The following is a 15,360-nucleotide window of genomic DNA, read 5'->3' as shown; positions in this document are numbered from 1 at the left end:
TTAGAATACACCATGAAAACTGTGAAATTTCAGACCCTTGCGAGGAACGAAGATGCAATTTTTTTAAAAAAATCATGAATGGTGTAGTTAATCTAGTCATTATGCAACCTTTTCCCACCTAATTCGACTTCATTGGGCAGTTTGAAAAAATAAATATTTTTCAAAAAAATCAAATTTTCATAAAAATTGAAAACATTTAAGGGTCTTGCGGGGAATGAAGATGGTGTACAAAAATTATGAATGTTATACTAGTCAAAACAGAACTTTTGACACCTAGTGCTATTTAATTGGACAACTTTGATTTTTTTCGCTCCACCCTAGTTTTTCACTGTTTTTAGATTTACTTTCCTGCTTGTTACAGTCAAATTTTGGAACTCAAATTTCACGCACTTACATTACTAACTAGTGCTCTGATGTGTAAACCCGATGTGTAGTAAAACGATACACTAGAACATAATTTTCGGTCTAGTGTATCGTTTTACTGTAAAACTAATGAAATTACGTATTTAAATAGTAATTATCGAACGCCTGCGCCTTATACAACCCGAACCATTTTATAAGTTTGGCTGGTTGTCTCTTCGTAATAAGAGGAAGGAAATTTGGCTTCTCCAAACTAATTAATGAATAAAGACCGAATAGTAAACTACAATAACCGTAAAAATGCTTTTTAAAGTAATTTTTAAATATAAAATGCGCTAAAAAGGTGATTTTTTTGGTGAGATAAATCAGTGTTATTGCCTTAATTAACAAAAGTTTCGGAAAAATGTACTAAAAAAAAAATATGTTCTTAGTGGTACAGAATGAAGAAGTAAGACAAAACCATTGGAAGCTAGCGAGCCACTTCCTTAAAAACTTCCTGTCCATAAAGAACTTCAGTTCTCAATCTTAAGAATTTAGCCTTAGTTCCATTTAATATTTAATCTTTAGGTCTCAATTTTAGGAAGAAAACGTGATCGTTTAGCCTTTGTCACATTTTTTTTTCACTTTACCCCACAAAAATATTTTTAGTGTATTAATAGTTTTTTTTTTTTTTTTTTTTTACTTTTTAGTCCTTTTTTATTAATTGGATTTTAAAAGGCTCCTTCTTCTTGCGAACACAAAACGCTCAAAGTAGTAGTTGTTAAAAGAACGCCTAATCATTTCCAAACAGCCAAACTTCTCTAGTGGTTTGAGTTGTATAAGTAACAGGCGCTTGATGATCGTTTTTTTCTAAACTTACGTTAACCCCTTGCATTGAAATGACGAGCTACAGTCGTCATAAAATGTAAACTATTGCAGCATCACGTAGGGCTACTATATTGATGTTTTTAAAGTTATACAGGGTGAGTCAAAATAAGTGTTACAAGCCAATATCTCGCGAACTATACATCATATAAGAAAAATATTAAGAGAAAATGTACAATATAGAGGGGCCTAAGAAATGAGTCAAACATTAGGTTTCCCCCGCCCCCCATTTTGGGGGGAGGGGGGTGAACGTGAAATTTTCAAATGGGAACATATTGTAGGTCGAGTGATACCTCGTTCGAAAGAGCTTGAAAAATTGAACAATTTTTGTAGGAAACAATTTTTGATATGGGGCACCGTTTTCAAGATGGGCCCCAAAAATGGTCCGGTATCCGATAAAATTTCCAGTACTTATAAATAAGTGTTACAATCCAATATCTTGCGAACTATACATTATATAAGAAAAATACTAAGAGACAATGTACAATACAGAGGGGCCTAAGAAATGAGTCAAACATTAGGTTTCTCCCGCCCCCCATTTTGGGGGGAGGGGGGTGAACGTGAAATTTTCAAATGGGAACATAGGTCGAGTGATACCTCGTTCGAAAGAGCTTGAAAAATTGAACAATTTTTGTAGGAAACAATTTTTGATATGGGGCACCGTTTTCAAGATGGGCCCCAAAAATGGTCCTGTATCCGATAAAATTTCCAGTACTTATAAATAAGTGTTACAATCCAATATCTTGCGAACTATACATCATATAAGAAAAATACTAAGAGACAATGTACAATACAGAGGGGCCTAAGAAATGAGTCAAACATTAGGTTTCTCCCGCCCCCCATTTTGGGGGGAGGGAGGTAAACGTGAAATTTTCAAATGAGAACATAGGTCGAGTGATACCTCGTTCGAAAGAGCTTGAAAAATTGAACATTTTTTGTAGGAAACAATTTTTGATATGGGGCACCGTTTTCAAAATGGGCCCCAAAAATGGTCCGGTATCCGATAAAATTTCCAGTACTTATAAATCGGAAACGTATGAGTAGGAAACGATTAAACAAAAAATGAAAAACGGAAACATCATAGGCAATGTGGAATGATGTTGTCGTGGTGTCCGCAGGGCCCTAATAATGGGGCTCCGGGACCAATTTCAAAATTATTAATGGGAATATACCTGTAGGTTGAGTGATACCTTGTTTGATAGATCGTGGAAAGCCAAACAGCTTCGTACGAAATTTGTTTTCATTTTGGGCAAGCCTGTTTCAAAATGGCCGCCAAAAATGGTTTCACATTCAGATAGAAAGTGCAGTGTTCAATTTGAGTATTACACGCCAATATCAACGCAACGAACTACGCATCAAATAAGAAAAGTGTTAAGAGTCAGTGTACAATACAGAAAGCCTGAAATTTGTGTTAAAGAAGTTCCCTCATCCCGCTTTTGTATGGAGGGGTGTACATGGAATTTTCAAATCGCAACATAGGGCGAGTGATACCTCTTTGATAGATCGTGAAATACCAAACAGCTTACTACAAAAGTTGTTTTGATTTCAGACAAGCCTGTCACAACAGCATTACCACAACCTAATATCCTGTAAAGTAGTAGGATAACGTTTAGTAATTCTACGGGTATGTGCGATGTTAAAAATTTTAATTTCAATCACTGTAAAGCAAATAATTTCAACACTTACCATGTTACAAATGATGCTCGATATGTCCTCCATCCTGCTCCACACACCTCCGTAAGCGGCGGCATAGGGATGTTCGTACATCATGTAGCATCTCTGGAGTGATAGATGCACACACACCTTGGATACGCGCCTTCATATCATCAGTAGTTGTTGGTACGTTGGACATTACCCGATCCTTAACATAACCCCAGAGGAAAAAATCAAGTGGGGTTAGGTCAGGAGATCGTGGAGGCCAGTGAATAGGACCTCGACGCCCAATCCATTTATTCGCCATACGGTGGTCCAATAAGGCTCTGACCTGACGTGCGTTGTGTGCTGGAGCACCATCATGTTGATACCACATTCTTATACGTTCAGCGAAAGGAATATTCTCTAACAACTCCGGGTATAGTACATCACTGATAAATGCGGCATAGGTATCACCAGTAAGACGTCCATCAAAAAAATATGGCCCAATGATATGGTTACCAAGGATGCCACACCATACATTAAGAGACCACCGATGCTGATGAGCAACTTCTCTCTGCCATAGTGGATTTTCCCTAGCCCAATAATGCATATTATGTCGATTTACGTGTCCTGTGTTTGTAAATATAGCTTCATCGCTAAACAAGATGGTGGATATGAAGTTGCGCTGTCTGTTTTCCATACATTCCAACCATAGACAAAATTGCAATCTGGCATGAAAATCATTGCCAGATAGTTCCTGATGTAAGATGATATGATACGGATGAAACATGTACTCGTGCAAAATACGCACTACAGATCTTTGGCTAACTCCACTGGCCTGAGCGAGATATCTCGTGGTAACATGTGGGTCTACATGCACTGCTGCCAATATTCCTGTTGCACGTTCTTCATTGGTTGCAGAGCGGTAACGACCCCTACCTCGTCCCCGGACAAGACTACCATGTTGCCGCAAACGTCTCTCCAATCGCAGAAATGCCATGTGAGATGTTTGTTGGCGTTGGGGATAGCGCATTGCATACATTCGTGCCGCGCTACGATAGTTTCTTCTACATTCCCCCAACACCAGCAACATATCTACACAATGATCAAACACCGCCATTGCTCTATTCAAACGCTACCCAAACTAATAATATCAATACGATAGTGTTCGTTTACTTATACGGAAAACTTATCACCAAAGTTTATATCCCGTTCTTTCTACGTCTGCACACTTACACTTACATTTATTACGTTTCCATAGCGATTACATTAATAGTTGACGATCAAAAATAATCTAAAGATATTTCTTTGCAACTTTCTTTTCTTTGTATAAAACGGCTCAAATAATTCGCCTCTGATCCTTTTTTTTTATAAGATGGTACAGATTGTTAATGCAATATACAACGTTATCGTTGTACTATGTTCCGAAGGCCATCGGTTCCATTCCCCAGGCAGTGACATTGACGGGCTTTCTTTACTCTAACTGGGCACATGCTGAGATGTTGCCTACAAGTAGGGCCTAATAGGTACCTTGCTATCCCTTTCTCATAGGATTGTAGTGATTGAGGAACGACGTCTTTTTGCGCATACGTATTAGTATTATTCATTGTCTTATTATTTTCATTCATATTATTATTATTATTACTAGTTTTATTATTATTTTTCGTATTCTTCTTCTTCTTCTTCTTATTATTATTATTATTATTACGTTATAGGTCGATTTTGCCTCCGAAAATTTTACTTGTTATTCACTTACAGTATGATGATGGAACCTCGTGTTCGACATATTTTTAGGCCTGTTTGTATTGTACATGGACTCTTAACACTTTTTATTTGATGCAATAATTCGCGTGATATTGGCTTGTAACACTCAGTTTGAACACTGCACTTTCTATCTGAATGTGGAACCATTTCCGGCGGCCATTTTGTAACAGGCTTGCCCGAAATCAAAACAATTTTTTTTTCTAAGCTGTTTGGTTTTCCATAATCTATCAAACAAGGTATCACTCGACCTATATTCAGATTTGAAATTTTAAAATTGTTCCCGGGGCCCCCATGATGGGGTCCTGGGGCACCACGACAATACCATTCCACGTTGCCTATGGCGTTTACCTTTTTCATTTTTTGTTTCATGTTTTTCTACTTAGCCGTTTCCGATTTATAAGTACTGGAAATTTTATCTCTTACAGGACCAATTTTGGGGTCTATCTTGAAAACGGTGCCCATTTTCAAAAATTGTTTCCTACAAAAATTGTTCAATTTTTCAAGCTCTTTAGAACGAGGTATCACTCGACCTACAATATGTTCCCATTTGAAAATTTCACGTTCACCCCCTCCCCCCAAAATGGGGGCGGGGGAAATCTAATGTTTGACTCATTTCTTAGGCCCTCTGTATTGTACATTGTCTCTTAATATTTTTCGTATATGATGTATAGTTCGCAAGATATTGGCTTGTAACACTTATTTATAAGTACTGGAAATTTTATTGGATACAGGACCATTTTTGGGGCCCATCTTGAAAACGGTGCCCCATATCAAAAATTGTTTCCTACAAAAATTGTTCAATTTTTCAAGCTCTTTCGAACGAGGTATCACTCGACCTATGTTCCCATTTGAAAATTTCACGTTCACCGCCCTCCTCCCAAAATGGGGGGCGGAGGAAACCTAATGTTTGACTCATTTCTTAGGCTCCTCTATATTGTACATTGTCTCTTAATATTTTTCGTATATGATGTATAGTTCGCGAGATATTGGCTTGTAACACTTATTTATAAGTACTGGAAATTTTATCGGATACAGTACCATTTTTGGGGCCCATCTTGAAAACGGTGCCCCATATCAAAAATTGTTTCCTACAAAAATTGTTCAATTTTTCAAGCTCTTTCGAACGAGGTATCACTCGACCTATGTTCCCATTTGAAAATTTCACGTTCACCCCCCTCCCCCAAAAATGGGGGGCGGGGGAAATCTAATGTTTGACTCATTTCTTAGGCTCCTCTGTATTGTACATTGTCTCTTAATATTTTTCTTAAATGATGCATAGTTCGCAAGATATTGGCTTGTAACACTTATTTTGACTCACCCTGTATAATGATAAACCATTTATAATACACTTCTATAACTTATACTTCAATTCATAGAATTCAGAAAATAAATCGTAGTGGAAGGGGTTATTAATAAGACAATAACAACGCATTATCCCACAAAATACTTTTCTCCTTTTTAGTGCATATTTAAAAGGTTTTATGTATTTTTTTAATATTCTTATGCAACACCGAGGTTAAGAAGTAATATCTTTCATTATGATGGTCAAACTTTGAGTGACGATGCTGATATTGCAAACGCGTTTATGACAAATTTTCAAGTCACACACAATAAATCGAGCTACAATATTATTCCTATGGAGCAACACAATAATTCGGAAATCCTGGACAAATTAAACATTAACTTTATAGATATCGAAGATGTGGAGAATGCTATTAAAAAACTTAAACCATAGTCATCTTGTGGACCGGACAAAATACCACCATATATCATTAAAGGCTGCTCAGAAATACTGAAACATCCCCTACAAGTTATTTTTAACAAGCCAATAGCTTCTTCTACATTTCCTACGGAATGAAAGATTGGTGACATCTGTCCCATTCCCACAACAGGCTGTCCTACAGACCAAATAAAAAATTACCGACCGGTAACCCTACTATCTGCCCCATCTAAGACATTTGAAATTATTATATACGAAAAAATTTATTCACATGTACAGTCAATAATATCTCCCTTTCAACATGGTTTCATGCCAAAGAGATCAACTATAACCAATCTTTCAGAACTCTCACATTTTATAGCTAATCAAATTGATAAGAAGAAACAAGTAGATGTAATTTATACAGATTTCTTCAAGGCGTTCGACGTAATTAATCATGATATACTTCTTAGCAAACTTGTGACATTCAGTTTTTCACAAAATCTTCAACAACTTATAGCATCCTATCTTTACGAACGGAAACATCGCGTTCGATACAAGAATATTTTAACTAAGGAATATGTCATAGACTCTGGTGTGCCTCAGGGACCGAACTTAGGACCTCTGTTATTTATACTATTTGTTAACGATTTACCACCTGTAATAACATCTTCCCACAAACTTTTGTTTGCTGACGATCTAAAAATCTATCGCAGTATCTCCACGGAATTAGACGCAATTTCTTTGCAAAATGACATTAATGCTATTTCCCAATGGTGTGAATCAAATAAGTTGCTACTAAATATTAGAAAATGTAAAGTAGTATCATACACCAGGAAAATAAACTATGTACGCAATGCGTATACTATTAACCAAACGCCAATTGAGAGAGTGGATTATGTTACTGATCTTGGAGTCACTCTGCAGTCAAACCTATTATTCGATATTCATGTCAACAGAGTAATTGGTGAGGCCTTTAGGAATCTTGGCTTTGTGATGAGATTAGGAGGTGATTTTTCTAATACTAATGCTCTCAAAACATTATACACTGCCTATGTGCGGTCTAAGGTGGAATAGATGGAATTACAATCTCTTAAAAGCAGAAGAAGTCATTTCGCTATTTGTATTTTCTTTCTTACATAAAATAATTCATGGTGCAATAGATTCAGAATATTTGTTATCAGAAATCAAAATTCGCGTCCCACATAGAGCAACGAGACCCCATAATGACATATTCCATCTTTCAGCGCAAAGGACTAATGCATTAGATGTATCGCCTATCAAAAAAATGTGTATATTGTATAATAAGACGTCATAAGAACACCCAGATATAGATGTTTTTAGTTACAAACAAAATTTTCACTCTACATAAATTTGTTGTATCCTGTATATCGTGCTATTTGTATTTTAACGTATATTTTACTTTCATATTATTATTTTGTTATATTTGTATTTTAGAGTGTATTATAATAGAATTGAGGTCATATTAGGATGTTATTATATATGTATTTTAAAGTGTATTAAATACACTTTACAATAAGGGAAAACTGTAATTAGGCATTTGCCTGTTGTTTTACCGAAATAAATAAAATAAAAATAAATAAAATAAAATAAAATAAAGAAGCACGAGCCCTACTATTAACGTGGGCTCAGAACCACTGCCAGGGCTTGAATCTAATGCAGATAACGGATACACATATCAGCCTGCAAGATTGTCCCTCATACTGTAGACCATGCTTCCCATTGTGTACACCGATTACGGCTGGTGTAAACGGACAAGTTTTGTCGATAGATATCACTACAATCTTCGTATCTTCCTTGTATTTTTTATTTTTCACGAAAATTTACAATTTCTCTTACAAATTTCAACCCAGAGACTTCAAAGTTTTTGAGGAGGACTTCATAATCTATCTAAGGCAACAATCCGTGCCGATTTTTTATTTAAAATTTTCTTCATTGTTGAAACAGTTCCACTGTTAAAGGTTTGGAAATCCATTTCAACAATCAACCCATTTCAACAATGAAAAAATTCTAAGTAAAAAAAATCGGCACGGATTGTCCACTTTCATAGGTTATGAAGTTCGTTCTCTAAAAGTTTGAAGTCTGTAGGTTGAAATTTGTAAGAAAAGTGAATTTCGTGAAAGGTTAAAAATGAATGAAATAGATAACGAAGACTATAGTAACATCTATCGGCAAAATTTGTCCCTTTAAACCAACCTTAACAACTAAGTGTACCGAAGTAAGGTGGTCTGCTTTTCCAATCTTCAGCTGCTTTTTACTATTTTGAAAGTAGCTTGCCATTATCTATGTATTTTCAGTATTACGATGAATCCGCATAATCATTTTAGAAAGTTAAACAAATTATCCTCAATTACCTCAAATCATAATTACTATATTGATTCCAGAACACAGTATAATTTTTATTTCTGTCTGTCGATTACCTATCTCATCTTATGTTTCAAAAACTAAAAAATCATGATCACTGAACTGACGGAGAATCGAATCCTGGTCTCCGCTTCTCAGTCATTGTCAGTTTTTTGTTTGCCTTAAATCCCTGATTTTTTCCTCTCTCTCTCTCTCTCTCTCTCTCTCTCTCTCTCTGTGTGTGTGTGTGTGTGTGTGTGTGTGAGAGAGAGAGAGAGAGAGAGAGAGATATCAGTCATAAAATCAAATTATATACTAAACGCATATTAATGTACATACTTACAAAATACTACTCACAGAAAGTAGAGAAATCTATCCTTAGAATAATGGATTTCCTTCGCAAATAATTGTTAGAAACTTCCTAATTAGCTGAGACCCAGGGAAAGAAGTAAGAAACGGGACAAAATTAGTTGTGTTGGTAGTAACTTAATGGGGTCAATTTTTTGTCCACTGTAATTTTTCTCTCTCTCCAACAAAATGCGTACTGTTTCTTAAGTATAATTTACCGTAAAAAATCATGTTTCAATTCATATATTATACCTCATTTCGAAAGTACTGGTCACATTGCAAAGAGTGTAACGATGTTTTGCCAAAATTTTAAGAATTGTGTTTTCCCATGCTTGGAATATTTATAAGAAAGTTAGAAATTAATTAGCAATTATGATTAATATTTATTGAATTATTATTATTATTTAATGTCATGTCATTGTACTAAGAAATGAGAAAATTAGAGGTTTCTTTTCGGATTAATAAAAAAATTTTGTTTCAAGTGAAAAGAAACACTTTAAAATGAATTCTCAGCATTATCTCTTTTTAAATTCTGGTTGCAATATGCTCTAATGTATGTCAAAAAGAACGTGAATAAAATTACACAAGTACCCAGAAGTAAACGTACAGCGCAAGAAATTAGACAATAAAAAGTAGAAAATCTGTTACTTAAAGGAGCAGTTCGAGTTAAAAACAAGTTTGGTGCAATAGAAAGAGTAACAAAAAAATTAAGAGACCCGTATTTTTTTATATCTTGATAGACCGTCTCGTTCAGCTTCTACAGACATTTGTTTTTGATGAATCGTAAATGGTGACGTCACTGGTGGGATACGCGAGAAACTCAATGTGAGTCAGCAACACTCCCTTGTACGCAGTTGATAAACCTTTAATAGTACATTGGATTTAATAGATTGTGTTTTGGATTTGTTAGCAGTCTTCCTCTGTGTTGAATTCTTGAGGGAAGTTTTTGTTAGTTGTTTTTCCTATAGCATTAGTATAAAAAAGAGTAGAGAGAAAGCAGTAATTACGTTTGTTGTGCGAAACAGTGTTTCTTCCAGACATGTTTTTAGGGTGGCACTGTCTCGCGGAGCTCTGAGAGATTCCCCCGGAGGAGACCAAAATATTACGTCTATAATGTAATAAATATAATAGTATTTGTAAAAATAATGTGCCTCTCCGAATACTAAGTGTCCCTTTGCCCCCCCCCCCCCCACGGATTTTTTTATGAAAGAAACACTAGTGTGAAGTAGAAAACACGTGTTAGTACAGCGCCTGCTGTGTCTGTGAAGTGAAGTAGAAATGCCTAACACCTGCTGTGTTTTCGGTTGTAATTCTTGTGCAATTGAAGCTGAGGACGTAAAGTATCTTTTCTTACGTTTCTAAGTCGTGAGAAATCACCAGATCGATATAAATTATGGCTCAAGAAAATCAATGGGGAAAAAATGTACCAAATAAAATCACTCGTGTACCAAACATCTTAAAGAGCCTGCCTTCGAGAAGTCAAGTTTACTGAAAGAAAAGTTAATGCCAGTGGCGGATCTAGGCTGGGCCCGGGGGCCTAGGCCCCCAGTTTTTGAGTGACAAAATTGATTTAAGCTTTATTTAGATATTTTTGAAAGTTTTTAGTAAACATGATATCATAGTCTGGGTTCTGACTCCCCCCTCCCTGAGTTTTTACCGTCTAGATTCACTTCTGGCTAATGCCAGGAGAATTATTTACACGCAAACTGAGACTGAGAAAGAATGCTGTTCCAAGTATATTATTGCAAGGTCTAAAATCCGAGACATTCAACAAGCACCGATCTGTGTACCAACGTACAAATATGGTACAAGACGCAATTGACGGTTGTAGTCAAGACGAGGCATTAGAGGGTAATAGAGACGATGTGACTCATGATTCTGAAGATACTGCTTTAGAAATAAGCTATACAGTGTGAATTAGGGAGTGAAATATACCGCCTTGTAGAAGGAATCAGTGACGATGACTGTTCCTCAAGACATTGATTCATCGTTTAATTTCTCTGTATCATGTGACAATGATGATGAAACGAGTGATGAGAGTTGTTCCGCGGGCAGCTATGAGAATAAAAAAAATTAACCGGTGAAGTGTTTTTCGTATTCTGGCAAACTTTACAGATGTTATTTCATTTTTGCCTCATATGTTGCGCTCCTGTACATACCTTGAAGCACAAAATTATAGGGTCAGCGTTAAAAATTGCAACAAAACGTGAAAATGAACATACTTATGTTTGGGAATCGGAAGAATGCTTAAAGAAAAGGTACTTAGGTGTTGCAGCAATCTCGTCCGCCATCTATTTACATATTGGTTTCGATTTTTTTTTTTTTTTTTTTTTTTGAAACTCTGAACTCATGCTTTATAGGATACGTTTTATCTATATATATAAAAGAGAACGTACAAAATCCTTTGTCCGCTCATCACGCTAATACGGCTGAACCAATTTCTTTCATTTTTGGGGGGTTATTAGGATTTGGACCCTAGATGGTTTTTATCATATCACTTTAATTTTTAATTACCAGTGTCTTGAGATAATTGACCATTCAAGTGTCCATAACGTACAAATCCTTTGTTATTAGTTCATCATAGGTAAAAATAAACGTATTTATATGCAACCCGCATGACCGTGTCACTCGGCGGGTTAACATAAATGACAGGCGATATACAGCGGAAAATAGCTTGAATCTTCTGTTTAAAATTTTTTAATTGATTTGCTTATTTTTACAGACACTTTTACAATATGCCAGCACCGGGATGACCGCAGCGAAGCGGGGCGGGTTAACATAAATGACAGGCGATATACAGCGGAAAAAAGCTTGGATCTTCTGTTTAAAATTTCTTAATTGATTTTCTTATTTTTACAGACACTTTTACAATATGCCAGCACCGGGATGACCGCAGCGAAGCGGGGCGGGTTAACATAAATGACAGGCGATATAATGTTAAGATTTACTGCAATCTTCTATGGTTTTTATCATATCACTTGAAAGCGAAAAAGTAAAAATTATCTAAGTAACAAAGTTTATTGCGTTCCGGGGTGACCGCAGCGAAGCGGGGTGAACGCTGCTAGTAATCTTATAAAAACGTTTGTACAGCCCATCATCAGGTATCATTTTCTACATGCTGATGATATTTGTAAGTCTTTCCAATCAGTTCTTCTGGAAAAGGAAACCGCACTTAGAACGTGCCACCGCACCTCTCACAAACGAAATGCTTGGCACTGTGTAGTGTGTAAGCCTGCTCTCGCTCCTTGCCCACCTATGCCGTCATCACAAAATCTTTCTTCCTCTGTTACTCGCTAACGACTGAACGTATCGCGATCAAACAAACACCATTCCTTTTAGAATTTTTAACTCTACAAATGGAAATAAATTGTAAAAAAATGCATTTCTAAGTCGAACTGCTCCTTTAATACCAGACGTATTATACATGGATCTCTCTTTCATGAAATGTCTCGAGTCAGAGGCGAACAAGCTTTACGTCCCACGATTATGCCGCCTAGGCTAAAGGAGACGGTGATGATAAGAAATGAATAAAATGGTGGAATGAATAAAGTGGGAGGAAACGGGAGAAGCCCGAGAAAATGGTGTTTGTCCACAACAAAGCTCACTTGGCGCGAGCTGGGATCAATCCAAGGACCCTATGTATCGGAGGTGAACGCTACTACTGAGTCAGAGGCGAAAGTCGAGAGTTCCGTAGTGCATCACTGACGTTTTTAGAAGGGGGAAACTGGGAGAGATTTGGTTGAAACTTTTTTAAACCAAGGTGACATAATTTTAACAAGAAGCTTAGCTTTTAATCAAAGGAATGGGCGGAGCTAAATAATTCAAATTTACATGTTTTATATTCAAATCTTCGCTAGATTTCATGCTGAAAAGTTCTACATAGGAAAGTACAGTGTTATAGAAAATTATATATATATATATATATATATATATATATATATATATATATATATATATATATATATATATATATATATATATATATATATATATAAGATAAGGAAAAACTTAAACATTGTTTTCATGTGATTTGTTGCAGCATGTGCAAAAAAAAAAGTGACATTTGATGCTTTATGAATAATACAGCGTTCTGCTGCTATCAGTTTTAAATGCTATTGATTTACGATTTTGTTTATATACGGTGTTGATGATGATGATTCTGTAGGGTATACTCAAGATGTTCGAGATACAGTGTTACTTTTCTTATTTTGGGGTGTACATGCACACAGATAAATGACGAGGGAAACCTTTGGAAAGAAGAAAGGCGTACTTTTTGATTTGTTAGCTTTAGATGTAGAGAGCAATAAGAACATTGCAACAGGTGAGAAAAGGTTAAATGTAAAGGAATAATTGCTTTATTCTTTTACACACCGGAAACAATTTAGGCTTACTATTGGTTTCAGACTAATTCATGTTGAGTGCGTACTGCTATCGTTTGAAATATACTTCGAGCTGACTGCCAAATTATTCAACATTAAATATTTTATGTTGGTTCTATAGTGCAATTTAATTTATTAAAGGATTTGCGCATTTATAATGTTCAGTAAATGGAATACAGTAACATTCACTCAGTTGTACAAGATTATTTTAGCCGACACCATGGCGTTCGTGGAAGATAAATTTCCATTAATTTCTACCTTTATTTTTTTATTTTTTTTTTTTTTTAAGTTTTATCATAAAATTTTCTAGTTATAACTGTATTTAAGTTGGAATTTCTCCGGGCCACTAGCTATATATTAATTTTATGGAGCTCTCGGAGTTACTGATTCGAAGTGTAATATTGTGATCGTTATTACTTTACAGTTTGCCGATAGAGAGAAGACCCTCTGCCCTGTCCACGACGCGCGTCGATACTCATCCAGCCAACAGGTAAATTGCGAGTATTTGCAATATGGTTGCTTACACGACTGGCGGGTGAGTTGATCCGTTCTACATATATGTTCACCATTTAATTTAATGAACGTCCGTTAAAATGGACCGACATTGTTTGGTTATCTTTTCCAAATTTTTCGTACTTCATCTAAGATAATTGTACAGGACACTGAGGTCTTTTGTATGTATTTAAGTATGTAAATAATAGTAATAGTAGAACTTCATTTTTGGGTAGGCAAGAAGCGGGTATTGTGTGGCGTTTCAGTTAATGAATGTTGGGCGTAATAAAATTTAGTATTTCAAGTTTTGATTTTTCGCTTATCCTTAAACGTGTACAGAAAGGCGCGAAAAACAGTTTGTAAATAATTATTACACAGATATACACATAAGGAGTTGGGTTTACCAGTAGAGTATGTAGGCTGTTTAGAGTTGATTCAGAGTTTAACGTCCCTTTCAGCAGCGAGACTATATGAGATGGGTCCTACTGATTAACGTGGAATCCGAACCGCATAAGCTCCCGCCTACAATCGAATCCGTGTCTCCCATGTAGGCTATTTAGAATTCCTATTACAATTGAAGGGTGATTCTGCTCATGAGAACACATAAGAAGTTTTAGTAAAACAAACAGTTGCATTCGGTTGTACAAAGGAAATAGAGAAATATCCCACAAAGAAATGAAAGAATCGCAAGACATTTATCCAGGAAGGATACATCAGTATGCAAAATGCTTTTTTCTCTTTTTAAACACAATAATATAAGTTCATTTTGTTACAAGTCTCATAATTCAGAGACGCAATGCGTTGTTGATCGTTTTTGCGTATAGAATCACCTCTTTTTCAAAACGTTCTTGGAATTCTGAATCACTTTATGAAATGAACGACGAGCATGTAATAAATTCACAATTTGCTTATATAAACTATGCGAGATGCAGTCGTTATGACAAGGTTTCAGGTTTCTAATAAGATGTAAACATCCAGGTTTACTAAACTGTTCGCGTTCATCATCGTTACATTACGATTAAAATATATAAACCAAGAGAACGAATGAAGTGCTAGCAGTATAAGACAAAAATAATATAGATAAAATTGAAATGGAGGCCCCCTAATTAGAACACTTCTCTCTTGCTTCCTCTCAGTGATCATAGATAATAGTTTAACCTGTGGCATTACATATAATTATTTTCTTTCTTTCTTTGTCCAAAAAAGTACTGAAGTACTTTCCAGTACTGTACTGACAAGAGCGCCAATTTCTCTGTAACTTGGGGGATCGGGAGTCATTCAGATGTGTGTCCTCAATATATAAGGGTCTAAGAAGGCATATTTAAGGACTTTAAGATTTATTGAATTCAAATTATGCTAGATATTGTATATTCATAAAAAAATGCATATAACAACTCAACTTTATTTTAAATTTCTGAAGTCATCATAACTTTTTTTAAAGAATAGTAATAAAAA

General features: G+C 35.6%; 1 protein-coding gene across 2 annotated transcripts in view; it reads left to right on the top strand.

The window, feature by feature from the left end:
- The window catches only part of Smox (Smad on X protein), a 137,656-nt gene that overhangs the window by 53,753 nt on the left and 68,543 nt on the right, over nt 1-15,360 (top strand). Inside the window, exon 2 of one of the 2 annotated variants that reach the window (XM_081735607.1) lies at nt 13,838-13,903. The exons of the other annotated variant lie outside the window; for it this stretch is intronic. Within the exon in view, the coding sequence (XP_081591733.1) occupies nt 13,838-13,903 (66 nt within the window). The remainder of the gene's footprint in view (nt 1-13,837; nt 13,904-15,360) is intronic. 2 annotated transcript variants of the gene reach the window in all.

This window comes from Thermobia domestica, chromosome 13, assembly GCF_964235325.1.
Source record: "Thermobia domestica chromosome 13, izTheDome1.hap1.1, whole genome shotgun sequence".
In the NCBI taxonomy this organism is placed as follows: domain Eukaryota; kingdom Metazoa; phylum Arthropoda; class Insecta; order Zygentoma; family Lepismatidae; genus Thermobia; species Thermobia domestica.
The sequence above is the reverse complement of the archived record's forward strand: the minus strand, read 5'-3'. Positions and strand labels throughout refer to the sequence as shown.